The 27,789-nt window shown below is 43.3% G+C and overlaps 1 protein-coding gene across 3 annotated transcripts in view; it reads left to right on the top strand.

Moving 5' to 3' along the window:
• Positions 1–27,789, top strand: part of HOOK3 (hook microtubule tethering protein 3) — an 88,072-nt gene that overhangs the window by 9,879 nt on the left and 50,404 nt on the right. For all 3 annotated transcript variants that reach the window (XM_057697952.1, XM_057697951.1, XM_057697953.1), the window contains 4 exons: positions 14,024–14,096; positions 16,977–17,027; positions 18,596–18,728; positions 22,077–22,144. In XM_057697952.1, the coding sequence (XP_057553935.1) occupies positions 14,024–14,096; positions 16,977–17,027; positions 18,596–18,728; positions 22,077–22,144 (325 nt within the window). The remainder of the gene's footprint in view (positions 1–14,023; positions 14,097–16,976; positions 17,028–18,595; positions 18,729–22,076; positions 22,145–27,789) is intronic.

Consider the following 27,789-nt stretch of genomic DNA (forward strand, 5'->3'; position numbering starts at 1 on the left):
AGTGTGAATGTACTTTATGTACTTCATGCCACTGAACACTTACAAGTGGCTTAGATGATAAAGTCTGTGTATGTTTTACTGCAAGAAAAGTTTTAAAAAATTGAGTGAAAAGTGTGGTGAGTTCCCACATCCCCCCTGCCCCACACAGAACTTCCCTCACTGTCAGCATCCCCACCAGGTACATTTGTTATGATTGGTGAACCTGTGTCGATGCATCTTCATCACCAGAAGTCCACCGTTTACGCTAGCATTCACCACGTGTTGTACATTCTGTGGGCTTGGGCAAATGTATCCTTCTTACAGCATCGAACAGAATAGTGTCTGCCCTGAAGGTCCCCTGTGCTCCGCCTAGTCGCTCCCCCTCCCCCCAGTCACTGATCTTTGTGCTGTCTCCCAGTCTTGCCTTTTCCAGGATGTCGGGTAGTTGGAGTCACACAGTGTGTAGCCTTCGCAGACTGGCTTCTTCCACTTAGTGATACGCATTTAAGTTTCCTCCATGTCTTTTCGTGGCTCGACAGCTCGTCTTTTGAGCACTTACCCCTCTTTTTTTAACAGCTTTATTGAAATGAAATTGAGGTACAATAAATTGCACGTTTTAAGATGTAGAATTTGATCATTTTTTTTTACCTGTGGAGGTGCCCAGGAAACTGTCAAGATAATGAACGTATCAGTCACTTAAAAAGTTTCCTCAGTCCCTCCTTCCAGCCACCCCTTTCCCGCCCCCAGGGCAACCACGGATGTGCCTTCTGTCGCTATAGATTAACTTGCATTTTATAGAAATTTATGTAAATGGGCTCACAGTGTGTTTTATTTTTTGAGGGAGGGGGTGTGGCTTCTTTCATTCCTGCTGTCGGCTGCATCAGTGTCGCCCACGCACACTCCACTGGACGGACGCACCGCGGTTCACCCGCGCAGCCGGCTGCTGGGGAGCTCCCGGGTTACTGTCATCTGGGGCTGTTCCAATCACAGCTGCTGGGAACGTCAGTGTCCGCACACAGTGTGGACATATGCGTCCATTTCTCTTGGGTAAAATCCCACCTGGGGTGAACTGGCTGGAGCATATGGTGGATGTGAGTTTGATATTTAGGAAACTGCCAGTCTGCTTCCCAAGTGAATGTGCCGTTTATGTTTTCACAAGCAGTGTGTCAGTGTTCCAGTTGCACCACAGCCTCACCAACACTTGCTGGGGTTGCTCTTTTTAATTATAGCCATTCCGGTGACTGTCTAGTGGTACTCATTGTGGAGTTTATTTGTATTTCTGTAATTAGTGATGTTGGGCATCTTTTCTTGTATTTACTATATATGTGTACACACGCGCACACACATATCTTCTTTGGTGAATTGTTTGCTGTAATTTTTTTGTTTGATTTCTGGGTATGCAGGACCAGTGCCCCACCATGACTCTGGGCTGTGGTGCATCCCTGGGGCTGTGAGGCCCCCTGCGCAGCAGCTGGCTGGACCGTGCCTGGTGGCCACATGCTCATGTCCACACACTTCCCCGCCCGTGGGCACTGGCTCAGGGAAATGAATGAGGCGCAGGTGGTGTTGGGAGCATGTGGCGACACCTGCCTTTGAATCTTGGCGGTCACTTAATGGGTGCTTGACCTTGGGCACATGAGCTTCCTGCGCCTCAGTTTTATTATCCTTAAATTGGGGACACTACCTATGTTTTTAGAGTACCTGGTACATAGTGAGCTTACAAGGAATTTTAGCCGTTGGTATTATTTCAGTTAGCTAAAGGCATCATAATACACTGTAAACAGTTCATTCCTTCATTCATCGATATGGGCATTTTTAAACATTTTATAATTTTATGTTTATTTTTTATTGGAGTATAGCTGATTTACAGTGTTGTGTTAATTTTTGCTCTGTAGCAAGGTGATTCAGTTATACGTACATATTCTTTTTCATGTTCTTTTCTTTATGATTTATTACAGGATAGTGAATATCATCCCTTGTGCTATATGGTAGGACCCTGTTGTTTATATATGTAGTAGTTTGTCTCTGCTAATACCAGTCTCCTGATTTAGCCCTCCCTCACCTCCTTTCCCCTTTGGTAACCATAAATTTGTTTTCTGTGTCTGTGAGTCTGTTTCTGTTTTGTAAATAAGTTCATTTGTATCATATTTTAGATTCCACACATAAGTGATATCATATGATTTTTGTCTTTCTCTGACTTACTTCACTTAGTGCGATAACCTCTAGGTCCATCCATGCTGCTGCAGAGGGCATTGTTTCATTCTTTTTATGGCTGAGTAGTATATATTCCATTGTATACGTGTACCACATCTTCTTTATCCATTCATCTGTCAGTGGACACTTAGGTTGCTTCCATGTCTTGCCTGTTGTGAATAGTGCTGCTGTGAACATAGGGGTGCGTGTATCTTTTCCAATTAGAGTGTTCTCCAGATATATGCCCAGGAGTGGGATTGCTGGATCATAAGCTCTATTGATATTTTTAGTTTTGTTTTTTTAATTAATTGACTAATGTATTGGTTGTGTTGGGTCTTCATTGCTGCACATGGGCTGTCTCCAGGTCCAGCAAGCGAGGCTACTCTTCATTGTGGTGCACAGGCTCCTCATTGCGGTGGCTTCTTTTATTGCGGAGCACAGGCTCTAGGCACTCGGGCGTCAGTAGTTCTGGCACACGGGCTCAATAGTTGTGGTGCACGGGCTTAGTTGTTCCACAGCATGTGGGATCTTCCTGGAGCAGGGATCGAACCCATGTCCCCTGCATTGGTGGGCAGATTCTTAACCACTGCACCACCAGGGAAGTCCCGATATTTTTAGTTTTTTAAGAAGCCTCCATACTGTTCTGCATGATGGCTGCACCAGTTTATATTCCCACCGCAGTGTAGGAGGGTTCCCTTTCTCCACAAACTCTCTTGTTTGCTGTAACCTTTGCCTGTTTTTTAATTGAATTGTTTGTGTCCTATTGAATTTAGAGCTCTTTATATATACTAAATACAAGTTCTTTCTCAGATATATGCTTTAAAATATTTTCTCCCAGCCTGTGGCTTCCCTTTTTATTTTCCTAATAGTGTCTTTGCAGAGCAAATGTTTTAAAACTTTTAATTATTAAATAATTATTATTTAATAATTTGTTGTTGTTGTTCACATGGTTTTTTTTTAATCGTATTAAGGAACTTTTTCCAAACCCAGGGTCTCTAAGATTTTCTCCTGTGTTTTCCTCTAGAAGCATTATAGTTTTAGTGCTTATTTTTAGGTCTATGATGCATTTTGAGTTATTACTTTTTGTGTATGATATAAGGGTCTATATTTTTTTGCACTGTGTATTGAAACAATTCCTTTCCCATATTTTCAGAACTTTGATTACGTTGAGCTGCCTAATGACTGGACAGACAGCATCCTTGGATGATTAGATTCTTGTTCATTTAAATGATTTTTCATAATCAGTCGCTGAAAACACTTAAGATGTAGTTTATCCTTTTACATCTATAGATCAACAAATACAAAATGAAAGCCTTTTCTTTGAGGGGGGCCTTAAGTTTTTAGGGAACTGTGACTGTTAATGTTATCAAAACGAATTTTTAGAATTTTCTTTCCTGTTTTCTACTTCCTGGTTTGAAGAAGATTAACATTAGACTTTGTAAACATTTTTACAAAGCAGCACCCACTTTGCAGAGCACAGCATGTTCTGTGTGACACAGCAGGAACTTGCGTTGACTGTTCCTGCTGTAGAACCTGCGATTCTGGGTGACCCTGTGGCACACCTGCCAGAGGACAATCGGGGCTTTGCCCGGATCCCCTTCGGCCATGAAAGAACTCTTTTTTTCTCATACCAGCCCTGCCTCTGCAGCCTTCTAAGTAAGGCTGTTTCCTCTTCATGTACAACTTGGCCCAGGGTGGTGCCCCCTCAGTGCTGCTTCCAGACCATTCTCCTCATATCTTCCCTGAGACCTCCCAGTTTCAAGTCTTATGACGTCCTCCCTCTCATTTCTCAGCAGCTTTGGACCCGGGCATCCTGTCGCTCCTTCCAGTCCTGCCCTTGTAGAAGTTCCCGGGGATTTGAATACAGACACAGGCGGTCCTTCTTACCCTTGCCTGTCAACTCCTTGACTCCTCTCCGTTGGTCTTACCTCACACCCAGTCTCAGCCACTCATTCTCAAGGTCACGCCCCATCCTGTATAAGTGCCAGTAACCTGTGACCCTCTCGTTTGCTCTGCCTCATGGTCTGATCACTGGCACCTGTCTTTCCACCTCACTCGCCCTGGCCCCATGCCTCCAATCGTCCTTCAGTTCTCCAGTGCCGGTGGGGTCTCAGCTCTGTCCTTCACCTTCACCTCTTTCTTTCCTCTTATTCAGTCGAAATTCCGTGGTCATTCATAATCACTCCCTTGTGTACATTTTTAGCTTCTTTGTCCCTTTTTTATTTCTTTGTACTTTTTTGGCCAAACCACAACTTGGTTAAATCTAATATCCCACCAGTTCTGTGTCTCACCTGTGGGGCTGAACCTGGCTGGAAAAGACACCAGTGTGCTGGTGCATCTCATTTTACATTTCCCAGCGCGAACCCCTGGTCGTCTGGTACTTCCCCAGCCCTCTCCCTCCCCCTCTTCCAGATGACCATCTCCTGCTGTTGTCTCTGCAGACCTTCAGCACCGCCTCCCCACTCTCTCCTCTGATCACTTTCCAAGGTAAGAGACATCCTACTTCTGAGAAGGTTGAAGCACATGCAAGAGTCTCTCCGTCGAATCCCCAGCTATGTTTGCCCCCTGCCAGCCTCAGGGTGGCCGCCTCGCTGCCCGTTACTGCCCTCGAGCTGTGCCGGGGGCGGTCCTGTCGTAAGTCACTGCCTATACGTTGTCTGTTGGGTGCCTTTGCCTCTCACCCGCTCAGGATCTTTGCTTTACCGACTCTCCCCTCTTTGCAGCACGCACGCTTCCCCTGCTCTGCCGGGTCATATCCAGCAGCAGGCAGGCAGGCTCATTTCTCTGTAAGCAGGTTCTCAGGACCCCACTCCCGTCCGTCACTGCTCCGCCTCTCCTGCCTCTGCAGCATCTGTCTCGGAGTCCTCCCCTCCCCGCTTCCCCACACCCACTTCCGTCAGGGTTTCCCCACCATGCTATTAGCACTGCACTGTTGCTGATGCTGCTACCCGGTGTCGGCCCTCGTCTGGACTGGCAGCAGCGTTCAAAGGACAGGTGCTCGTCTGCTTATTACTTCCTGGTGGCACTTACCCAAGTTTGGCCTCAGGACCCTGTGACCTTCCGGCTTCTTTCCTGTCCCACCGGATGACCCGCGTTTCCTGTGCCCGTTTCCCTCTCCTGTGCTCCCTCCTGAGGACGCGGAGCTTGAGGACTCAGGCCTGGCCCCTCGTGTCTTTGGTTTGCATTCACCCCCTCGATGATGTCATCTGGTCTCGGGGCCTAGTATATCATCCGTGTCTTAGTGGCGCTCAGCTTTTTATCTCCAGCGTGAATCTCTCCTCTGACACCAGACTTGTCTGAGTGTCAACTCAGCATCCCCAGTGGGGTCTAAAGGAGTCATCGTATGTAAACTAACCCCTGTCTTCCACCCAGACCCACTCAGTCCAAAGTCTTCTCATTTCAGTTGTTGGCATTTCTGGCCTTGAGCTGCTCAGACCCTAAAACCTCTCTTTGTCTCCACATCCCGCATCCAACCCATCATGAAATCCTGTTGGCTACAGTTTTAAAATAGAGCTCAATCTGGCCTTTAGATCTAACTTCCAGATTACAGAGAAATAGAGAGGACAGAGGAGTAGGCTAAACTAAATCTCGAGGAAAGGACAGGCAAATCCAGAAACTGGGCTGCTTCACGGCACAGCTGACCTGGTCTCTTCAGCAAGCGCGTGTCAAGAGAAGGAAGGAAGGGGATGGACTGTTCTGGATCAAAGAGTCTTCGTCTAGAAGACCTGCTGTGCGCAGCAGCGTGGATGCCCCGGAGGACGTCATACCCAGAAGGACAGACTCCACCACTCCGCTTCTGGGAGATGTCTGAAGTGGTCAGACTCGTGGAAGCAGAGTGGAGCGGTGGCTGCCAGGGGCTGGGATTCAGGGGAAACGGGGAGTGGCTGTTCAACAGGTATAAAGTGTCCATTACACGACACGCGAAGCCCTGAGGCCTGCTGTGCAGCTCTGTGCCTGTGATTAATCAGCACTCTGATCTTGAGTGTCTCTTGAGAGGGTGTTCTTACCACAGTTTCAAAAATGAAAACAAATGCAGTGCACGAAGCTTGAATCTTGTTTGAACAAAGACATTTCAAGGATGTAATGGAGGAAATTTGTATATAGACTGAGCATTGGCTGGTATTAGGTGTCAAATCAGAACGTGGTTAGTTAAGGCGCAGGAAAGTGCCTTACTTGCTAGAGATGTGTAGTGGAATTTTTAGGAGTGAAAAAGGTTTATGATAAAAATTATCACCTTTACCGCTTGCATATGGGTCTGGCCACCATCACCTCTTGCCCATATCATGTTAATAACGTCCTGACTAGTGTGGGTGTCTCTGCGGCTGCCTGCCCCACAATCTCCTGTGAACCCAGCAGCCAGAGTGAGGTTTTCTGCGGAGAGCCCTGCGTTGGGGCCCCACTTCACACAGGGTAAAAGTCAGGGGACCCACCGTGATGTATCAGAGCCCAGGTGACCCGAGCTCTTGGTCCCACTCTGACCTCATTTACTGGTGTTCTTTCCACACCGGCTCCCCGCGCGTCCTCGCACACCTCCTGCCCCCGGGGGGTTTGCATGGCCTGTCCCTCTGCCTCAGATGTTCACCAGGCAGACATCCACGTGCCACTCTCCTCACCAGCTGCTGGTCCCCACTGAGGGTTGTCCGTTTTCCCGCGTCGCCCTCCCCGACCACCTGTTTAGTACTGCCGCCACCCTCGCCCTCAGACCCCCGGTCCTGCTCTGTAGTGGGTGTTCTGTAAATGTTAGCTGAATGAATGAGTATGGAATTACAAACTTTGACTTTGAAATGAAAAGAAAGCAACTTTTATCTTCTTTTATCCTCTGTGTCCAGGGAAAGTTCACCACTCTGTCGTTTTCCATCAGCATTTTCCCTGTCACCAACTAGTTGTCCTGACACCGACTTCCCGAGGTAGCTCAGACCCCACAAGTTCAGGTTGAAGTCCTTCGATTCTGACACTTGGGGCAGCCTCGGCAGTTAAGGCCCAGGTCCCACAAGACTGCCCCTCTTCAGATGCCAGGTGGATGTGGGTGGAGTCCTTCGGACACCCACACTTCTGCCCAGCCAACTGCAAATGCAGGAGTTCCATGAAGCCCCTCAGGTTTGATATTTGTGAGAATGACACAGAACTCTGGGCAGCGCTATCCTTAGGATTAGAGTTTTATTATAAAGGATCCAACTCAGGAACAGCCAAATGACGAAGATGCACAGGGACGCGTGGGGTGGGGGCAGTGCAGCGCTGCAGGCCCCGCCCCACCCCGCCCGCTCCCCTCCCAGCACAGCGATGTGCTCGCCTGCCCGGAAGCTCCCGAGCCCTGCCTTGTAGGGTTTTGTTGGGGGTTGCACGACAGAGGCGTGTCTGAAATCATCAGCCTTGTGTTTGAGCTCCACCTCCCGTCCCGCCCTGGAGGTCAGCGGGTGAGGCTGAAATTTCCCCCGGGACCAGCGCTCATCCTGAAGCTGTCGAGGGGTCCCACAGTGAATCACCCCGTTAGCGTGAGCTCGGACGTGGCTGGAAAGGGCTCGTGATGAATTACAGAAGACACCCCATCACTGAGGAGGTCCTCGGGGTTTTGGGAGCCCAGCGCCAGGAACCAGGACAACAGCCAAGTGTATTTTCTGTTCTGCCACAACCGCAAATCGGTTGAAAGAACAGGATCAGCAGTCGTGAGTTGTGCCTCTAAGTGCCTTTAGGTTTTATTCTCAGAGTTCAAGAAAGAGGGGAAAAGAAAGTAGTTGAGACCAAAAGAGAGAAAGTGATGGTCACGCTGCGCGGACAGTGGTGGAATGGCCCTTCGTGTTTGTGGGGCCTGACTGCCGCCCTTGGTTTAGAGCCTGGGCCTCGCCTCTGTGCCCGAGTTGCTGGTTCCCACACAGCAGAGGCTGCAGCATAGTTTGTTTTATTGTTGTCACTGAGGATGTGAAATACCGATGTCGTAGCTAACCCTTCCATAGCCATTTCGAGGCAGGCATCCAAAAGTGATCGTTTTAGGTAATGAAAAGATCATTAGAAAATAGACCTAAGAGGGACTTCCCTGCCCAACCAGTGGTTAAGACTCCGCGCTTCCGTTGCAGGGGGCCGGGGTTTGATCCCTGGTCAGGGAACTGAGGTCCCGCATGCTGCACAGCACGGCCAAAAAGAAAGAAGAAAATAGACCTAAGAATTAACATATCCATAAAAAAAATACTAAGGTTGGCTAATAAAAATGCCATATTAAGACACTGAATCAAAATACAGCGTTTCAGGCCCCCATCTTAATTTGGAGGAGTTCAATAAGAATAAATAAGGTACTTAAATAATTTTAACAGTAGAAATAAAATTTAAGTTTTTGGTTTCTGTGGAAGCAGTTGACTGCAGGAAGACAGTGTATTTCTGGAATTATGTTAAGGGTTAAAATTAATGGGCTTTTCTTTTAGCTTAAGCTGACTGTTGCATAAATTACAGCTAAGCAGATGTGTTACTGGAAGAATCCAGGAAATGGCTTTGTATGTTTTGTGGTTGGCTTGTGTTGTTTTCTTAGCAGGAGTCAGGACATCATAGGAAGCTAAAGATAGTTTCTTACTCATGAAGAATGCTCCCAGTAAGATTATCCCTTGTTATTTACATATCTGTGCAGAACTATACTCTGTTAAGATTTTGGAGAAAATTACTTTTATGTTGTTTGATGCTAGCCTGAGAACGTCAATTAAGGGGGTACTTAGAAAACATGCTGAAGTTGTAAACCACTTAGAGAAACAGAGTTATGGCTAGATGTCTGCATATTGAGTCAAGTTCATGGCTAGGAAAAGTCACATTGAATGTGAGAAGGCTGTGAACTACTAGTCTTTTTTTTTTTTTTTTTAATTGAAGTATAGTTGACTGACAACATTGTGTTAATTACTGCTGTACAGCAGAGTGATTCAATTATACATATATACATTCTTATGATGTATGAATATATATGAACACATATTTAATATATATTCTTTTAATATATTCTTTTTTAATATATATTCTTTTTAAAATATTCTTTTCATCATCGTTTATCATATTGAATGTAGTTCCCTGTGTTGTAGAGTAAGACCTTGTCGTTTATCCATTCTCTATATAAAAGCTTACATCTGCTAACCCCAACCTCCCATGGCTTCCCTCCCCCAACCCCCTCCCCCTTGGCAACCATCAGTCTGTTCTCTATGTCCATGATTCTGTTCTGTTTCATAGATAGGTTCACTTGTGTCATATTTTAGATTTATGGGCTACTATTTTTGCTGTGTTCCGCCCAAGTAGTAGATTGGAAGCTTATTAAATAAACGTGCTATCACCTTCCAGAGGTATTTCAGTGCTCCGGTATCAATGAGAACTGTGTATCAGACATGAAGTGCTGGGCAGACAGCAGGGAATGAGACAGACACCTGCCCCTGATGACCATAGAGCATCGTGAACGATGTGGGTCTTTGCTGTCTGTGACTTGTCTGCTGAGCAGGAAGGAGAGAATTAGTCACAGGACCTTGGTCTTGTTTGCTGGGACCAGTTTTGTGTTGAACTCTACTGATCTCTTGTAACAAAATAACAGTACCATCAACTCTGCTACTTGAGGGTGTGATTGAAGGTGGGGAAATTACTTAACTTCTGAGTCTGTGATTCCTCAGTGTAACATGGGACAGTGATGCCCTCCTGGCAGGGTCACTGTGGACACGGAGTGTCTGGCTCCACGGCTGGCAGCTTATTGGTGCTGAGTGCACAGTAGTGACATCTGTCCTTGTTGTCTTCTCTTCCCAGCTCAGGCACGTTCTGAGGCTTTGATGTGGTAATCTTTTAAGGAGGAAGCAAGCTGTGTCACAGTGCTTAGTTTGAAATATTTTATTCAGATTTTTCTGAGTTCTTTGACTTGTAAGAAGTGTTATTCTAAGTTGTAAATGAAGTATTCCATAATCTTGGAATTCTTAGAGTATATAATTTCTTAGACATTTTAAAGCATTCTTTTTTATAAATTAAGGGGTTTCCTATTGAAATGTAAGTATCTTTTAGCTGTGTGGCCCTGAATTGCCACTTAGCTAGTTGGCTTTGGGTAATCATCACCTACTTAGCACCAGACTCACAGATTGCGGTTCTTATGAGTCCTTTTTGATTGGAAAGACTGTTACTTGATTGGCAAGGATTGTAATTTTTAGATTATAGCTTTTTTGACACAGTTTGATTATTGAAGTATTAAAAATATGGAATATTTTCTACTTTGTGAATTATTTTTATAACAATTCTTTATTATTTCAGTAGAATTCACTTAAGTTGTTTTTCTTTGCATTATCTATTTTTTACAAGAGGTTTTGAGCAAAGAGAATGCTTTTGGGGGGTTGTCTGACCTGTTTACAGGAGTCCCTTTCTATTAAACCTGAAGTTGTGTGTGTTCCGCTTGTGGCTCTTCATCTTTTAGTCACATATAATCAGACTAGGGATGAAAAGCGGACTCTAGCTGGATCATTTGGACTTTCCTGGGGATGTAGAATTGGGGTTGAGTGATGGCTGGTCTTCAAACCTGTCTAATTGAACTGGCGTGGTGAAGACCTGGAGTGCGTGTGCAGCTCTCTTCAGCGCCATGTGGGGAAGCAGAAAAGGCTGGTCTTCAGAGAGAAAACGTGTACCTGGGCAGAAACAAGGATGAGAGTCAGAGGAGCGCTCTGTCCAGATCCTTACCCAGCACTGGAGGAGGCCCAGCTACCTTTTTGTACCGTAATATACCTCAGTGGTCTTCCAGTAAGTTCCCTCCTTTTGTACAAGTTTGCTCAAATTAATTTCTCTTACTTAACAACAAAAGAACCTCAACTAAAGAAGCTAGATTAAGCCTGAAATAAAAATAGATGAGTATGGATATCTACATGCAGAAGGATGAAGTCAGACCCTTTACGTACACTGTGCACATGGATCATGACTCGATTTATTTATTTTTTTTATAAATTTATTTCTCTGTTTATTTATTGGCTGCGTTGGGTCTTCGTTGCTGCACATGGGCTTTCTCTAGTTGTGGCGAGCGGGTCTACTCTTCATTGTGGTGCGCGGGCTTCTCATTGTGGTGGCTTCTCTTGTTGAGGAGCATGGGCTCTAGGCGCACAGGTTTCAGTAGTTGCAGCACACAGGCTCAATAGTTGTCGTGCATGGGCTTAGTTGCTCCACGGCATGTGGGATCTTCCTGGAGCAGGGCTCAAACCTGTGTCCCCTGCATTGGCAGGTGGATTCTTAACCACTGTGCCACCTGGGAAGTCCCATAACTCAATCTAAAACTGAAGCCGTGAGCATCTTAGAAGAAAACATGGGAGTAAATCTTCCTAATCTTGGATTAGGCAACAGCTTCTTAGATATAGTACTGAAAGCAAAAGCTAGATAAATTGAATGTTATCAAAAATTAAAAGCCATTGTGCTGCAAACTATGCTATCAAGAAAGTCAGAAGATGACTCACAGAATGTGAGGAATTGTTTACACATCTTATAGCTGATAAGGGGCTTTTATCCTGAATACTAAAGACAAAGAACAAAGAAACAAAAAAAAGCCACTCTCACAACTCAATAACAAAAAGATGACCCAGCTGTTAAATAGGAATGACTCTGAGTAGACTTGTCCACAGAGAATATACAAATGGCCAATGAGCGCATGAAAAGGTGCTTGACATTGCTAGTCAGTTAAGAAAATGCAAGTCAAACCCACCGTGAGATAGTACTTCATACCCTCTAGGATGGGCATAACTTTTTAGAGAGAGAATAACAAATGTTGGCAGGGCTGTGGAAGAAGTGACTGACCTGTGTTGCTAGCGGGAGTGTAAAATGGTGTAGCTGCTTTGGAAACCAGTTTGGTCATGCTTCAGGTTTAACCAGGTATTCTGGGACCCAGCAATTCCACTCCTAGGCACATACCCCTGTGAAGCATGTGTATCAGCTGATGAATAGATAAAGTGTAGTGTATCCACAAATGGAATAGTTTTGAGCCATAAAAAGGAATGAAGTGGTGACATGTGCTGCAACAGGGACGAGCCATAGGAACACGCTGAGTGAGAGAAGCCAGACACAAAGCCCACACAGTGTACGATCCCATTTACATAAAGTGTCCAAAATGGGCAAACCCATGAAAACAGAAAGTAGATTAGTGATGTCTAGGGGCTGGAGAGAGGGGGAAATAGGGAGTGACAGCCAGGGTTTCTTTGTGGAAAGTGGAAAGGTTCTAAAATTAGATTGTGTTGGTATGAATATACTAAAACCCATTGCATTGTATACTTCAAACGGGCGAATTGGTATGGTATGTGAATTATATCTCAATTTAAAAAAATTTAAGAGTAGAGGAATAGACAATAAAGTTAATGTTGTTAACTTTGATACAGGTCTCAAAAATAATCCTAATTTCTTGTTTTTAAATATTTATTTATTTTTGGCTGTGTCAGGTCTTAGTTGCAGCACATGGGATCTTTCATTGTGGCGCGTGGGCTTCTCTCTAGTTGTGGTGCACAGGCTCCAGAGCGCTCAGGTTCAGTAGTTGCAGCTTGAGGGCTCTCTAGTTGTGGCACGTGGGCTCGGTAGTTGTGGCATGGGCTTAGTTGCCCCTCAGCATGTGGGATCTTAGTTCCTCAACCAGGGATCGAACCCTCGTCCCCTGCATTGGAAGGCAGATTCTTTACCACTGGACCACCAGGGAAGTCCCTCCTAATAGGTTTCTACAGAGAAAACTTAGTTGTAACTTTTTTCGTGAATACTTATGCCTAAATATGTACATTTTTCTTAATAATAAAATTTAAAAACTCTATATAGCAGATTACTTCTTTTAAAGATAATTTGAACAAAATTTAGTACTGATTATATTAATCAGTTTGAATGGCAGTTTAAGTTGAAATGTAGATTTTTTTTCCCTAACATATTTCTCTTGTTGCCATTATGTTTCTGAATGAACAGAGACAGTCCTGTTATGAAAAGATCTTTGGACTTGGCACCTGGTGGAGCAGGACAGAGATGTTCAACCTGTGGTCTTGAACAGATAATTTCCTAGAGCATCAGTTTCAGGAACTTTAAAATGAATATCATGCCAGGCTAAAAGCATTTTTTTTTTCTTTCTAGTGTTTATAGAAGTTCTGAGGTTTTCTTAAGAAAAATAAGCATAAGTATATTCAGCTTCTATCCTTGGTTCAGTTTGTTTGTCCACACCATTGTTATCTTAGATTTAGGGCTTCTGCAAACAGAAACAGTATCCAGTTTTGTCTAATGTCTATTATTATGTAAACAGCTTCTCTGTTTATATTATTTAAAGAAATTGAAACTTTAGCAACATTATTGGTGACCTTTGAAGTAATAGGTGATGGAAGTCATTGAAATATTCACTGAAAAAAAATAAAAAAATAAATAAAAATAAAAACTGTATGGTACCCCCCCCAAAATAAATAAATAAATAAATAAAACTGTATGGTAAGAAAAAAAATATTCACTGAAAGGCTATTTTAACCTTCTTCCTAATATGCTACTTTTGCCTTTGTAAAACAATTGTCATTGATTTTGACTTTTTAGATATTAGTGTGGTATCTACTAATGTTAATTCCAGATTAGTGTATAATTTAAAAATATATATTAATTGCATGTTATCACTTTCACCTTTTAGCTTACTTTTGATAAAATTATGTTTTTTAATGAGTGATAGGTTGATTTTAGACATTTCCACTGTAATTGCATTCGATCTCATGTACGTGTATTATTTTGTGGCTGACGTGTCAAATATCTTTTTTGTTGCAGTTAAGTTATGATACAGGATGGGTTTCAATTGTATGTGTGTGTGTGTGTGCTTGGTTTTGGTTTTGTTTTAGCTTGAAAGCTGCATAATACTAATATGCTAGCTTTTTCTTATTTGCAGAGATCCCACGTATTTTGATGAAAATTGGCTAAACAGAATCAAAACTGAAGTAGGAGATAATTGGAGGCTAAAGGTATTTTCTTTTTATTTTCCTATGTGTTAATTAAGCTGTTACTTGGGTGTGTATAATACTTGTTGACTTTTGCTCTGATCTGTCTAGTGAGCTTTAGAAACTTAGATAGCCTTTGGTGAAATAATCTAGAATTGAAGATTGGGGGCAACCTGGAATTGCTCACCAAGATACAGTCTGAGTCGGGAAAGCATGGTGACTCAGGGCTTGGGCTCCAGAGCCAGACTGCCCGTGTCCACATGCCAGCCTGGCCACTCACGACCCCTGGGAAAGTGTCTAAGATTTTAGTGCCTGGGTTTCCCCATTTGTAAAATGGGGATTGTGATAGGCTCTACCTCCCAGAAATAAATGAGTTAACACGTGTAACGTACTCAGGACAGTCATGTTAGTTGCTGGTGAGGAAATAGTTATTTATAATGAGGAAACAGTGACCATTATTAACTGTGTCCAGAACACTCAGAGAATGGATTATTTTTACTTCCTTCCTAGTAGCCTTAATTTTCAGTATTTCTTAAGCATCTTTGACCAAAACCCACAGTGAGAAATACAGTTTATCCTGCAGCCTCCTACCCACCTAAATGTATGTTCATATATAGTTGAATAAGTTTTTAACCTTACTTCATGCAGTAATGTTATTTTATTTTTTAAAATATAAATTGCAACCCATCTGTAAATTATTTTTTTAAGTGTATATTTTGAAATGATTGTAGATTCACAGGGGTTGGGGAGAGAAATGTGCAGAGAAGTTCCACATACCTTTCCCCCAGTTCCTCCAGGGCTAACGTCTTGCATGACTGTAACGCAGTATCAAACCTAGGGAACCGAGGTGGGTACTGTCCAGTGCATTCAGAGTTCGCTAGTTCTGCACACACTCCCCTGCGTGTGTGCACAGCTCCGTGTGGCTCTGTCGGTGTGTACGTTCCCGTCACGACCGCCGCAGTGGAGATGCAGACTGCTCCACCCCTGCCAGGTGTCCAGTGCTGCCTCCACCCACACCCACCGCCTGCACCCGCACCCTGGTCACTGCTGACTCGTTCTCCATCTCTGCAAGTCCCTTACACCAGATTGATTTGTGGTCACGACTGGCAGCTTGGAAATCTCTGGAGCCATTTATTTTTAATACAGATTGGTATAGACTCCGAAATGCAAATGAGTGAGCCTGTGAAATCCCTGGATGTAGGATGAGCTAAGCTCAGTTTGTCTTTATATTTCCCCTAGAACATGTGTTTGAGGAAAACATTTATTCATTGACTAGATATTGGGCCTGCCAGAATCGAAGTCCTCCTCTTCACTGAGCTAGAGGGAGTGGATGCTGTTTAATTTCTAAATAACCTTTCAAAAATAGGCAACCAAAGTGATGTCTTTGCCACGTGCACCACGTTTGCAGTCATGCTGCAGATCGGCTCGTGTTTGCTGCTGCGTCACAAGAGGGAGCTGCGTGTCCCACGCCCGTGCACACAGCATGCACATAAACACACACGGTCTTCAGTGTCACCAGGGTGCCAAGGCAGAAACAGAGAGAAGAGGGAGTGTTTATCCTGTTCTTAATATTCAGAATTGAACGTAACCATTCTGATTTGCATTCCTGTTCTCTGTATTTTATCCTATATTATATTTCTTCAGTTACATTTCAATTTTAAGATTGATGTTAAGATACCATTGATTAATGATAAGATTTGTAGCTTTTTTTCAGTGGAGAATAAACTACCATTTTAAGTGAACACATTGATTTTTAAGACTTTATAGTTTAAAATGTTAAAATATGAAAAATTGAACACCCTAGAACCAAAGAAAGTATATTATATGTTTTCCATGTCTCCAAATTTTCTTAGACATACAAACATGTTAGTTTTATTTATGAGATTCTTTTTTTTTAAATATGAGTTTTTCAGTTTATTTTCTCCCTTAAAAATAAGTATGTCTTTGATTAACCACTGGATCCCACTGCTGTGGGATCTTTTACTTGATAGCTACCACTCCTCCTGTCTTCAGTCCTAGGACGTCTTCAACTACGAGCAGCTACCTGGGGACAGCCAGTTAGACGAGCAACAGCATCATATCGTGTGTGCATCTTAACACGAACTCAGCCATATGAGTTGAGTCCCAAAAAAGGAGGGAAAAAATAAGTTTATAGTAAATAGTGCAGGTGATTCTGCCTGTGATTTCACCCAGGTCACATGACCAGGAGCCTGTGCTCTGGAGTCCAGTGAGTGTTGGTCCCTCATCCTGTCTTGTTACTGGGATGCTTTTTACAGCACGAGTATCTTGCAGTGCTGAGCATTTATACTAACATTTAAAGATATAGTAATATTTTTTTTTAACCTTATGGCCCCTAAGTGTTTACTTGGTCCCAGCTGAAGAAACACGCTTTTCTTTCTGACCATGGAGGAATTTGGAGACATTCCTTCATAGGGTTGCTTTAAGAGGTTTCCAAGGTTAATTTTGACTATAATTTTTGCTTAATGCTCTAACCTTAGAACTTACCCTCTATGTAAGATGCACCTCTACTTTTCTGGGTGAAACAGCACTGAACTCAGGTCTTCACTAAGGATGACACATTTTTTCTTTCCGTGCAGAAAATCTGCAGAATTTAAACTTACTGTTGTGTTGTTCAGTTACCTTCCAATTTTTGTCAGTGTGGTCGGAACATTGAAAATTTAACATAACTGGATACTTAATTTGCTTTATAAATCTCTTAGATCAAATAAATTAAGCCATTGATAGTCCTTTTTTATGATGGTAATTCAAATGTACTGTTGGATTTTATTTTTTATGTTTATGATTAACAAGAATGATTAGTTGGTTCAGAAATTTCTTAGGTTGAAGTATATTTTCACCTGTGGTTACCTTTTACCCAACCTTGTTTTCTCTCTCTTTAAACAGATAAGCAATTTAAAGAAAATTTTGAAAGGAATCCTGGATTACAATCATGAGGTAAGGACTTTTTTTCATTCTGCTTGTAAGTGTTACTTTAGGGTAGTTTAATTTTACAAGATTTTGCAATAGTTTCAAGTAAAGGAAAACTTAACCTCAAAGTTAATAATTAGTTTTATCTTCCATTGTATGGTCTCTAGGATGTTGGTTTGAAAAACCAGCTATTAGGTGATTATTAGAGAACTCATCTTTTTCAGTGTAGTATGGATAGTTTGTGAGTGGTTACTCATTTATGTTAAACTTTCCGTTCTGCTGTCCATCAACGCTCTCCTTCTTCCTTTACCCATGAAGGTGGTGTAGAGCCCACGCATGACCACTCATCGGTCCCTTGCCTGCTTCCATCTTATTCCTTGGCAAACCCCCATTCCTAGATTGACTCAGTTTAACCTCTGCATCAGAACGGTCGCTTGGGGAAAAAATCAGGCAGTGGAACTAGTTTTACTTTAAATTTCACGATCACAGGTACCAAGTGAACACAACACAGCCTAGAAACACCTGTGTTATTTCCTTACTGTTCCTTTCGCTCGAGCTTACGTGCATTTAAACCTACATCTATACTTGTGTTATCTGTCTTTATCACTTCAGTACATGACTCTGCCATCCACCCTACTGTTCAAGTTCAAAGCCTACAGATCACTGTACAGTCCTTCCTTCTTTTAATATCATCAGCAAGACCTGTTAGTTAAATCCCCAGAACACAGTTTCCTCCATCTCTGCTGCCAGCACCCTGTATCAAGCCATCATCGGCCTTTGCTTAGATGACTAGCAGAGTCTGACTGGCAGCCCTGATTTCACTCTTACCCCTCTGCAGTCTGTTCTCCACTCTCAAGCCAGGTGATTTTTAAAAATGAGAATTTGATGATGTCACTCTCGTCCTCCACGTCATCTTCCTTGGTTTCCCGTTGCACCGAGAATCGGATCTGTGCTTCTTACCAGGAGCCACCAGTTACCGCGTGACCCCTCACCTCCCCTTTCACTGCTCTTTCCTCACCCATCACTCTACAGCCACATTCATCCTGCTTTTGCGCTTTTAGGATCTTCTTTTTTCACTGTAGGTTATCAGGCAGAAACCTACCCGTTTGTCTGTATGTGTCATTTCATGTGGGGCCAGTTTCCCCATAAAGGAAGCCTCCATTCTCTTTCCTGATATGGGTGTCTTGTTACCAGCATTTTGGAGTCACACGGAGTGAACGTGGCCAGAGGAACCATGTGGGGGCATGAATCTGTTTTTCATTCCTGCTCTTTCTGGTGCCCCCTGGTTCCAAACCTCTTGGCTCTGCTTCTCTAGAGAGTACACATCCAGTCTTTCTGGGAGAGGTGGAGGGGTCAGTAGTGCTCAGTGTCTTTGCTCAGTGTACGTACCACACAGCACATTAGGGGCTAAGCTGCTGTGACTCAGGATTGTTCTGATGTATATATGGGAGGTATAAATAGAAGCTGGGAGTGAGACTGGCCTGACAGCTCTGCTCCCAGCGGTGAGTTCTGGTGCTGACAAGCCAGATGTCTGTCAAACGTTTTATTCGGTCGCACGGATGTAAATGCAGTTCTCTGTTTTCATCTCTGTCCAGATTTTAGGGCAGCAAATTAATGATTTTACCCTTCCTGATGTGAACCTTATCGGAGAGCACTCGGATGCCGCAGAGCTGGGGAGGATGCTCCAGCTCATTTTAGGCTGTGCTGTGAACTGTGAGCAGAAGCAAGGTAATTGATCTGACGTTGGCGTACGCGTGTGAAATTAATTAAGAGAAGTATATTTATACATACAATTTAATATTGTGGATTTTATATATGAATCACACGTACAAACAATAACATCGTAAGGCCACCCACACAGAATGCCATTTGCTGTGATTTTGTTGGCAGTCTGTTTTCAAGCTCACAAGAGTTTTACAGGTTAGAATAAATGTGATTGTGATGATGTTCTCCCCGTCTGCAAGGCTCCATAATTCTCTGAGTAGATTATTTTTAACTACACTGAGTGTGATGACATTTACTATTAACTGGACAAGGTCCAGCCAGGTCAATTAATAATAATTAATTAATAATAGTCAATTCAGCTATGGGAACTTAAAGTTAGATATTTTAGATTGCACGTACAAAGGGTTTATTTCATAAACATTGACTGAACTCATGCATCCTACTGGGGCTTGGAACACAGCGTCAGACAGAACAGATGTAGTACCTGCCCTCATGGGACTTGTGATTGAGTGCGACAGGCATTTCTAGGTAGATGCTTTGATTTTAAAAGGCAGATGAAAAATTATTTAATGTAGTTCATTGAATTCGGATAAGAATTTCTTATGTATTTATTCTGTTAGGAGAGTCATCAGCTCTTGGAGGTGTGTGGCTGTTAAGAGCTGGCTGGTTATTTATTACAGGGTGTGAACAGGAAAAGACAAGGATGTTACCTATATCCATAGTCCTGTGGGAAAGCAATCAGAATATTTGTTGAGCTTCTCACACAGACCAAATGTTTGTGTAACACCTAGATTGAGGTTTTCCCTAAAAATTATACAAATGACGAAAAATTTGAGCAGGATTTTAACCTCTCACTGTCCAGAGGGCATTCTCTGCTCTCAGGAGCACAGCTGAGAGCTTGAATCAAGGCCAGTGAACTTCTGGGTTGCTGAGTGTCACCTGTCACTGCGCACCTGGGACACATGGTGTGAGGCTGACCAGGGTGGCTGTGCCGTCTGCCACCTGTCCCTGCGCTAGGTGCTCGGCCTGTGTCCTCGTCTGCAGAGTGAGGGCACGAAACCTGATGGTCGTGAGGAGTCAGTGAAGCTGTGTATGTGTGTTTGCTTTGTAATCCATAAAGCACTGCAGAAACAAAAACAAGGGCTTTCTGTTCAGAGGATGTTTTTCAGTTCCTAGAAGTAAGGCGTGATTGCTGAGAACATTGGCTCCACGCCCCTTTATCTTGGCTCTCTGACTTCTCAAATTGGGGTACCTAAATGGTGGTGAATTTGAAAAAGCAAAGATTAGTAGCAAAAACACACTAATATATTTACTGAGTGTCTCCCTTCTGCCTGGTAACAGAACAAAAACCACTTCTTACAGATTGGGAAACTGAGACTCATAAGTATTACTTGACTTGCCCAAGATTTCTTGCTCGTGAGAGGCTGGTGAGGACAGAACGCCACGTCCCCTCCACGTTAGAACTGAATACTCTTTGTACTAAACTGTGCTGTACGTCTCGGACCTAGAGGCTCACTTGGCAGAATGAACTCCCTGACGTAGCCCACCTCATTCTCCACTGCCTCCTGGAGCTGCACCCAGTAGTCACACAGACTTGGATTCTGGACTTTTAAGATTTAACATTTCTTTTAAACTTTTCAAAACTTGTACGTTAACGTGGCTCTCAGCATCATCACCCAGCATGTACGGTGTTCGCGGGGAAGGGCCTTGACGTGGCAACACCGCTTCTTAACTAACGCTTCCCCTCTCACACCTGACTAACCTCCGCCCCCGCCATCACCTCCTTCCCATGCACGGGGCTGTCGCCCGGCTCCCGCCGTGGCCAGGCCACTGCCTCTCCACCTGATCCCAGCCGTGCGGCTGCCCTGTGGCCTGGGCGTCCCGTGCTTGGCGCCTTGTCCCCAGCGCTCCCAAGATGCTTCTCGTCAACAAACCAAACACAAAAAGTTGAGCTCAGGCTAAAGGAATTCTTGTCTTTCTTTCTTTCTTTTTTTTTTTGACCAGAGAGCGGTTAAGTCATGATACACACTACTCCTACTTTGGACCTGAGAGCGACGCCTGTGGTTTAAGCGTGTCGTGTGTGTGTGTGTGTGTGTGTGTGTGCGTGTGTGTGTGTGACCACACATCTGATTGGGTACAAGTATCCTTAGGACAGTACCTCCTTAAAACCATGTTGTGTTTAACTACAAGCTTTGGCATTAACAACCAGAATGTCATAATTTAATAGTGCTGTCAAAATTCCCTTTTTTTTTTTTTTAAACAAATTACCTGTCAATCAAAGGATTACAGTTTGGCATTCCAAATCCATGAGTGTCTTGCCAATAGGTCGCTGTAACAATTGCACAGAAAGATTCCTTCATGTCATGTTAGAGTGCTGAGATAATTTTTTTGGTTTTTTGCGGGGGGAGGGTATAGAGTGGAGAGAGGTAAGTTGAAGCTACAATTTTCTAATAAAAATTAGGAAAATTTTTTTTTACGTTTTACTTTAGTTTTTAAAATGTTTCTTATTAAAATATATTTACCATATTTGTTGAGATCCAGCTGGCCCACTGATTTTTTTTATGCTTAATACCCATTTTTCCATCTATTGTTGGATTTGAAAATAATGAAAACTACTTCTGGGGCTTTTTTAGAAGGCAAGAATTTTTTTTTTTTTTCCCAACTTTGTCACCACTAACGGCTAAGGGATCCTTCTCTTTTTTGGCAGTGGTGAGGGTAATTGATAAAGATTGATGAAATTGGTGCTTTAGCTTATCAGAAATTTGGGTCACTATTTGAAAGCGCAGGGTTCCACGGTTTTTGTTTAGGTGTAGTCTCAGGGTCTCTATCTTAAATTCATCTTTATTCTTTGTCCTGAGCAGCTCTCAGATGCATGACAGGTTTTTTTTTTTAATCATAGAAAATACTAAGGTAGGAATTACGCATAATTCAGTGCTTTGATGTCACATAAGAATAAAATACAGACATCAAAGTTTTTTTTAACATGTAGCAAAGAATAATGCGAAAGATTTTTAGATTTTAGGAATCATAATACAGAGTCCTTCCCATCCTGGCTGTAGGCGTTACCCTTTCATTGTTTTACATTCCCGAGCTCCTCCATTGCTGGGACCCTCAGCTGTAGCCTCAACTTTAAGGGGCGAGGGAGGGGGAGGCATTATTTTAAGGAAAGATAAGTACTGTGATTTTCAGCCTTTGCTTTACTATGACGCATATATTTAACCATATACAAGGAATTCCAAGGAAGAAGCAAAACAGAGAAAACCTCTTATGAGAATTCATGAAGTCTTAGCCTTTACGCCCTTGCCTGCCTGTCACCTGAACACTGACATTCCAGGTGGTTCTTGCTTTCAGAGTACATCCAAGCCATCATGGTGATGGAGGAGTCTGTCCAGCACGTCGTCATGACAGCCATCCAGGAGGTATGTTGGACCCTTTTGCTTTGCGAGAAATGTAAAGGAGCAAACATGAGTTTAAGTAATTGGAGTAGAAATTTTAAAAAGAGATTCTCCTACTCATTTTTTGAGAATTTTTTTCTTTACACTTGTGCTATAGCTTGTCTCATTTTTATTTAAATGTTTAACATTTCTCTTTCAGGTATGTATATTTGGTAACTCTTCCTAATTTTTTAAATGCCCTAATGAATTAGGGATAGTAGACTCATTCCTAAAGCCATTTTAAATCATATCTACCTTAAACCAGCAGTCTACCTCACACTTTATTGGTTTCTTGTTTGGAAAAAAATGGGTCTTCAACTCCAGCCAGACTCAAAGCAGTTTCTAGATGAATGTTTATTTGAAGCTGTAGGAGGGGGGGCAAATATTTTTTTCCACTACTCTTCCAAGGCTGGGTCCTCTGTAAACAAAATCAGATTAACAAGAGAAAAGCATACAAATGTATTGAATATAAGTTTTATACAACACAGGAAGCTTCATAAAGAAATAGAGACCAAAGAAGCGTTCCAACCTGAGTGTTTTGATGGTAGATTCCATGAAGAATGGAGAGTCTCGTGCAAAAGTGTGATAGGGCGAAAAATGGGAAGTCTTGTTTATTCAGATTCCTTCTGCATCCCTCTCACTTTGGAGATACGGATATGCCTTTCCTCTGAGCACAGGGAGGGCACCTCTCACGTGAGGGTCTAGAGACCTGCTTCAGAGGAAGGTCAGAAAATCTTTCCCGTCCCCGCCCTTTCTCAGGTTCCTTCCACCTGAGGTAGCCAAGGTGCCATGTTTGGGGGGTAGTGTGTCCGGAGAGTGAAGATGACCTTAGGATGGGAGAATTTTTTAATCGTGAAAGTAATGGAAGCAACCTTTAAGGGAATTAAAACAGTATAGAATGTAAGTAACCAACAGAAAAAAATGCGACAGATAAACATGAAAAATGCTAAATGCAAATTAAAGTGTTTTCCTTTTAAATCCAACCGACTGACCATGAATCCAGAAGTTCACACTACCTCTCAGATTTGATTACTTGCTGGAATGACTTATTGAACTCGGTAACAGTGACGGCTTTATTACAGCAAAAGGGTACGAGTCAGAACCAACTCCCCACTCCCCACCCCACCCCAGGCCCCACCATTGCCCCACCCCTGTGAAATGGAGGTCTGGGGGGGTCCCAGACTCAGTACGCAGAGAGATGCCAGCCAGGGAAGCTCACCCGAGCTTTCATGTCCAGAGTTTTGTTGGGGTTTCATTTTATTGGTTTGATCGATTGGGTCACTGGCCACAAGGTTGAACTAAATTTCCAGCCCCTCTACCCGCCCCAGAGGTCAGGCTGATATCAAGTGACACAAAGCCCCAGCCCTCTAATACGCAGTTGGTTTTCCTGGCATCATCAGGCCCCAACCAGAGTCATCTCCTAGCTTAAACTATCTAGGGGACCCACCATGAATAAGACACTCAGCAGAGAAACTCCAGAGATTTAGAGGCTACCTCCCAGTAACTGGGGAGAAAAGTCAGCCAAATTCACTGTTATACAGGACCTTTTGACAAAACAAAGCTTTTAACAGAGGGTCAGTTTGGTAGGAGACTAACAAAGTGATGGTCACCCAGGCGAGATACGAGTATAACTTGCTCTTAAGTGGTTGTGGGTTGGCTCTGTAGGCATTAGGGACCCAGCTTTCTTGCATCTTCTTGTCTGCCATCTCTAGTACGTGATTCCCACCCCATGGTCAGCCGAGGCTGCTTGGCTTCCAGCCCTCACATTCACGTTCCGGCCAGCAGGCAGGGCTGAAGGAAGGTGCGCCACTTCCTCTTAGTAAACTTCCGGGAATTCTCACTCCTGTTATCCAGCTGTTACTCACATTGCCGCACAGGGAAACTGGAGAATGTGGTCTTTATTCCAGGTGGCCATGGACCCAGACAAAATTTGAGGATTCTGTTACTAAGCAAAAACAGGAAAAATAATAAGGGGGCCACTAACTGTTCTTCCTTACTCTAATGGATCCTGTGATTCCACTCTTAGGAATTTATCCTGAGGAAGTCTGAAATACAGAGATAGATGGTGATAATAGCGCTAGCAAGTGTTTGTCTACACCTACTATGTGCTGACTTACTAAACACATTACATCGCTAACTCACTTAAAACCCACTGCAGCCGTAATTCATGCTACTGAAGTGTACACGTAAGAAATTGCTAAAAGTGACAGCTTTCATGTTACATATATTTTACCACAGTTTTAAAAAAGAAAAACAAAATTAACTACAGTCCTTTGAGGTATGTACTGTTACTGTCCCCATTTTCGAAAAGAGGAAGTGGAGGCCTCAGCAGTGAATAGCTTGCTGAGGTTCACCCCAAAGCAGCGGCAGAGCTAGAGTCAGGTCAAAGCAGGGCCCGCCCGTAGCGCTGTGCTGTGCCGCCTCGAGACTGTTCCCTTCAGCACTGTTTTCTAGCTCTGAAACACTGGAGACAGCCTTACTGCCCAGCAGTAGGGGAACAGACAAAGTATGATATGATAATATGTTGGTATGTTATGTAGTCATTAAAGTATGTTTTTTGAAGAGTATATAATGACATGGGGAAAGTTTACAGTATATTGGGTTAAAAAGGTAGGATCCAGAGCACACAAACAGTATAATCCCGTTTTTTATAAAAATAAAAATTAAGATGTTAACTATCTCCAAATGGTTGCATGTTTTCTACTCTTTTCTGTATTTTCCTATTTTTTCTACAGTAACAGGTATTGTATCTTTAATCAGGATTTTTTTTTTTTAAATTAAAATCTGTGACTTTGTGATTTTCATCCTGTGACTCTATCTATCCCAAGGAATTATTTAGAAATTCAGACCAAGATTGGGCACAACTGCGTTTATCAGTCTATTTTATATTAACAGAAATGTGAAAACAGTGTAAATCCATTGATAATCAGGTGTTTAAATTATAGCACTTCTATCCCATGGAATATTATGTAGCTGATAAAAATTTGTAACCAAAAAAAGGTGTCTTCTGACAGAGGGAAAACATTTAAAATGTCAGGTGAACAAAGCAATGTATAAAAAGGTATGTACAATGAGATTTTTAGATGATACATCCGTTATGTGCATATTCATTTTGTTCACTTAGTAAATACTTACTGAGCACCTACAATGCAGTAGGAGCTATAGGAGGCCTTCAGGATACAACTATGGGAAAGATAGACGTGGTCTCATCTCACACATGTGAGCCTAAAGGGAGACATGGCCCAACTTGCAATTCAGGTACATCCAAAGCCTTCAGAATGAAAAGTGCCATCACGGGGAAAAGACAGGAGGACCTCAAGGGAGTGTGTCACTCAGTGTGAGGATGCTAGGGAAGGCTTCCCAGAGAATGCGGCGTCTCTGCGGAGCGCTGGGGGATGCGATGAGGCTAGGAAGGGCACACACCGTCCTGCCGTCCAGGAGGCAGGCGAGGAAGCAGGAGCTGCCCGGCATGGGGAGGTGTTGAAAGAAAGCCCTGCAAACGTGGGGGGTGGGCGGTGCTGGAGGTGGGGCAAGAGCCATAGGGTCAGTAGGACGTTGAGCAGCTATGTCAAAAGAGTTGGAATTTTGGAAACCAGTGAATAGATTTTAAAGGAGCACATACCCTGAAGTCTGTATTTGAGAAAATCCAGGCAATGAGAAGAAGGACTAGAAAAAGGAGAGCAGGTGAGACCTTCGTAATTATCCAGTGAGGAAGGACGGAAGCCTGAACTAGGTTACAGCGGTCGGGTGGAGAGGAGTGGACAGGTTGGAACATTGTCAGAGCTTTAGTGAACGGGCTGCGGAGGAGGACAGGGTGACTGGATGGAATTGAAGAGGGGCTTTTCAAGGATGATCGGCTGTATGTCTCTCTTCAGGTGCTGCTGACCTTGATTTTTTTTCTGTGTGGTAAAATACACATAATGTAAAAGTTGCCATTTTCAAGGTTATTCCGTAGCATGTATCAATGTTTAGTTCCTTTTTGTGGCTGACTGATACTCCATGGTGTGGGTGGACCACACTTTGTCCATTCATCATTTGGTGGACATTTGAGCTGTTTCCACCTTTTTGGTATTGCGAGTAGTGCTGCTGTGAACATGAGTGTACGGGGTTTTTTTGAACACCTGCTTTTAATTCTTTTGGGTATATACCCAGAAATCGAATTGCTGGGTCATGTGGGAATTCTGTGTTTAACTTTTTGAGGAAGTGCCGACACAGATGTGTTTTCCACAGGTGCTGGACCATTTTACATCCCCACCAGCAATGCACCAAGGATTCTAATTTCTCTACCTCATTGTCAACCCTTGTCATTGTCCATCTTCTTGGTGTTAGCCTTCCTAGTAGATGTGAAGTGTTTTCTAATTGTGGCTTATTTGTATTTCCCCAAAGACTAGTGACATTGAGCTTCTTTTCATACGTTTGTTGGCCATTTGTATATTATCTTCTTTGGAGAAATGTGAACGGTAATCAAGTAAATGATAGTCTCTTAATTCTTTAAATGCTAATAGGAAGAAGCCGCAGGAAAGAGCCAGATAGAGGCTGAAATGACACGAGAGGGGATGATAAATGGTGCAGGGTCTCTGAGAAGCTGGGACGAGACAGGGTGGAGAGCCTAGGTGGAGGGAGTAGCCTTCGGTGGGAAGAGTAACACTTGTAGTATAACAGGACTGAAGAAGGAAAGGATGGGCGTGAATGCTGCCAGCTTTGTAGGTGAAGGGGCAGGAAATTGGGGGATTTCTTCTCTGGAAGCAAGGTTTTCTGATGAAGAGTGGCAGGGAGTTGGTGGGGTTTGAGAAGTAGGAAAGGTTTGGAATAATCTCTAAAGGGAATAAAGAGACTGCTGACTGGGAAAGCGTAGCTGTATTTGGGGGGCAACTTTGAAGGCCCAGCTGAGATTGGAAACTGTATATTGTGTTTTATGGTTTAAAAAATATCTACTCTCTCAGTACTTAGCAGTCAGGGTATATGGCCAGAAGAGATAGGTAGCTGGATTGGTCTTGGATTGAGATTTTGCCGGGGAGAAGGTATTAAGGTAAGAGAATTGATTGTATTGACAAAATCATCACAATAATAGACAGTGAAGTCTAGGCCAGAAAGAGAAGGTAACTGATTAAACAGATGATGAACTGTGTAAGCTAAAGTACAGAGTGGGAAGGTTTCCAAAAGTAAGTTGATGATGTTGGCAGAAGAAAGAGGCGTAAACTTGAGGCAGGCAGGACAGTAATGTTCGCTGTAGAGTCTCAGCGGAGCGAGGGACACAGTGAACACCAGGGTGACGGGCTGTGAGTGAAAACCAGGGAGAAAGTCGGGAGGTGCAGGGCCTGGATGCCTCGTCAAGGTTGGGGGACAGACATCCTAGCTGTGACCGAGAGAAGGCTGTGTTCAAGGGGTGGGGTGCCAAGGTTTTTATTCACAGGTGCTGCGACAATGGGAGCAGGAAAAAGACTAGAAGAAAATACTTCCACTCCTTCCCACTCCCCACCCCCTGAATCAGATCTGCGTGTCTGGCACAGCCCTTATCACGTGATACGGTATTTGTCTCTCTCTTTCTTGAGCTGTGTGAGACCCGTGGCACAGGTTGCTTCTTAAATACAAAAATCTTTGTATTTTTTCTGAATTTTATCTTCTCTACA

Source organism: Hippopotamus amphibius, chromosome 10 (genome assembly GCF_030028045.1).
Source record: "Hippopotamus amphibius kiboko isolate mHipAmp2 chromosome 10, mHipAmp2.hap2, whole genome shotgun sequence".
Classification (NCBI taxonomy): Eukaryota; Metazoa; Chordata; class Mammalia; order Artiodactyla; family Hippopotamidae; genus Hippopotamus; species Hippopotamus amphibius.